At 41.8% G+C, this 2,796-nt stretch overlaps 1 protein-coding gene across 3 annotated transcripts in view; it reads right to left on the bottom strand.

Moving 5' to 3' along the window:
* The window catches only part of hmgcs1 (3-hydroxy-3-methylglutaryl-CoA synthase 1 (soluble)), a 12,790-nt gene that overhangs the window by 5,490 nt on the left and 4,504 nt on the right, over positions 1-2,796 (bottom strand). For all 3 annotated transcript variants that reach the window (XM_020601049.1, XM_020601051.1, XM_020601050.1), the window contains exons 5-6: positions 1,709-1,877; positions 474-644 (exon numbers count right to left, since the gene is read on the bottom strand). In XM_020601049.1, the coding sequence (XP_020456705.1) occupies positions 474-644; positions 1,709-1,877 (340 nt within the window). The remainder of the gene's footprint in view (positions 1-473; positions 645-1,708; positions 1,878-2,796) is intronic.

Genomic DNA, 2,796 nt, shown 5'->3' with positions numbered 1-2,796 from the left:
CCTCTCTCCCTCTCCCTCTCCCTCTCTCCCTCTCTCTCTCCCTCTCTCCCTCTCTCCCTCTCTCTCTCTCTCTCTCTCATTTCAGATAAACTAAAAGAAATGTTGAGATATTGCCCAGCTCTGACTTCTGTTGCCCTGGATGAGACCTGTCTGAGTCTCCTTCTCTAGCTGTGCGGCATTTCATGAAAAGACAACTTTCGAGGAAAGAGTCTAGTCAGCAAACTTGTGGGTTTACTGAGGCCATGGTTTAAGAGGATTTTGGCCTGGATGCCCACCACATCTGGCTGCACTTTAGGTCATGTCTCGGTCACGGTTCTGTGTCGACTAGAAGCATTTCAGAAGCATTGTGTCTTCAGCAAACACAGGTAATTTGGTACTCACAAATGACTGACTTCCCGTCTCTGGCACATGTGGTTTGAGCGAGTGATCAAACACAGCAGATGGAAGAAGAAAAGTCAAACACTGAGACCTACTGTGCAATGAGTGATGCCAGGCAGCCATAGACAGATGGGGTGTACATGTTTCCATTCTGGTTGGAGATCAGCAGGGATGGCCTGGTCTTCCTCTCAAACATATCTGCGCTGGCCTTCATGAAGGCCTTCTCCACATCCCGGTCAAAGTAGGTCTCTTCTGGTTGTACATCTCTGATGTCAAAACACACACAATTAGCAAGAGAATCATAGCAAGTGTTTCTTTTTGATGCCACAGAATAACTGCATTGTACGCTGACACTTTCCAAGGAGTTATGTCTCTTTGAGCGTGTAATTACACTGAGTTTAATGACAGACACTCTGCTCATCAGTCTTTTGTTAGCTACACTGGTTTGTGGTGACACAGTGATGAATGATACCAGGTTTCACAGTGACCTCGTTTAAAATAAAGACTAGTTAAAGAGAATTGTTGAGTGAAATCCTGCGAACATCTACGGCGACTTGAGGTGCTGTTGTGTTGGACTGTAGTCGGCCCAATATTCAGCACATGCATTTATAAAAAGAACAGAGGCTCTTGAAGAATTATGACTTTTGGGGGATTTAGAAGATGAAACGTGTCTGGACTAAGTAAGTTTTCTACATTTAGTCATTAGGAAGTATTTTCAATATGGAGATCAATTTGTAATACAATGAATTATATGGACGAGTGAGTGGGTATTAAAGGAATAGACAAGATGGCAGGAGGTGGTGAGGAAGGTATGAAAAAAGGAATTCAGCAGTAAGCAGGAGATGAAATGACACCCTGGGCCATTTACAGCCATGTATACCCTGTTAGAGGGCATAGTTTGTTTATGTAGAAGTCAGTCAACCTTAACCAACCATTATGTTAACTGACTTGTTCTGATGACACTGTATAAACCGTTAGCGATGAGGGATTTGGGTGAAGAAGCATGAGAGAAATTCATAAGACCCACTCTGTTCTTGACTCAAAGCAATTAGAAGTCATGTTGTGACCAACAGGCAGGTGAGGAACTAGCTGAAGCAAAGTCAGAACTGGTTAGTTATTCTCTAACCTCAAGACAATAATCACATCTCATGATAAACCCCAAACTTTACTTCAGCTGTTATTTGTGGTGCCTGCCATTTTATTACAGAGCTCAGTGGCATGTAACTCTACTCAGCTAAACACAAGAGTACTTTTCCAAAATGAGTATTGCTTTAACGAGGAGACCCTCTAATCAAGAGGTTTTGCTGTCCAGCTGTTTGACTCTGAGTACCTGAAAGCGTCGAGGCCTGTGAAGGGTCCAGTCTCAGTGTTGGGGCTGGGGTGGCTCAGAAAGTCATTCAGCACGAGTCTGGCCAATGACTTCTGCACCAGCTTGCAGTATGGGGAGTGAAAGACTAGATAGTCAAAGTCCTCCAGGCTGAAGCGCTTCTCTGAACCCTCTGTCAAGAAGAAGAATGGTTTCCTGTTTGGTTAAGTCTTAAGAATTCCAAACAGACTGTGCTCCAGTTCATTGGCACAGCCACAAAACACAGAAAGAGCAGGTTTTTTCCCCCAGACATCAACACTTGCCTTATTCTACAGTTCACAGCATGCACACTGTACTAGGTACAACAATGACAAAGTGACAATATTCATTTCAAGATTGGAAACACACCAAAATGTCAAACAGCTGATGTGCTATTATGGAAATACAGTGTTGGTAATGAAGTGTTTGTGTCTTTAATAGCCTTGTGTTCTCAGATAATGTACATGTTGGCACATCGGGTTAAAGGCTCCACTCATTGAACTTTATGGCCACTGAGCTTAAGTAACTTTTTTAGCACAGCAAGCAGGTAACATTCTAAAACCTCTTAACTCATTAGTATTATACATCCAGTCCGTCCACTACACTCTCCGTCACATGAACCTTTCCAATGGAAATGTACTTTGACCATCAAACATAACAGGCAAGAAAGCTGCATCACACCCTTACTATCAAGTGTAATATTATAATTGCTCTTACAGTGGGTACGGAAAGTATTCAGACCCCCTTAAATTTTTCACTCTTTTTTATATTGCAGCCATATGCTAAAATAATTTAATAATAATTAATAGTTCATTTTTTTTCCTCATTCATGTACACACAGCACCCCATATTGACAGAAAAACAGAATTTGACATTTTTGCAGATTTATTAAAAAAGAAAAACTGAAATATCACATGGTCATAAGTATTCAGACCCTTTGCTGTGACACTCATATATTTAACTTAGGTGCTGTCCATTTCTTCTGATCATCCCTGAGATGGTTCTACACCTTCATTTGAGTCCAGCTGTGTTTGATTATACTGACTGGACGTGATTAGGAAAGCCACACACCT

The sequence above is a fragment of the Monopterus albus genome, unplaced genomic scaffold (genome assembly GCF_001952655.1).
Source record: "Monopterus albus unplaced genomic scaffold, M_albus_1.0 scaffold50.1, whole genome shotgun sequence".
Taxonomy (NCBI): Eukaryota; Metazoa; Chordata; class Actinopteri; order Synbranchiformes; family Synbranchidae; genus Monopterus; species Monopterus albus.
This window is presented reverse-complemented; position numbering and strand designations above follow the sequence as displayed.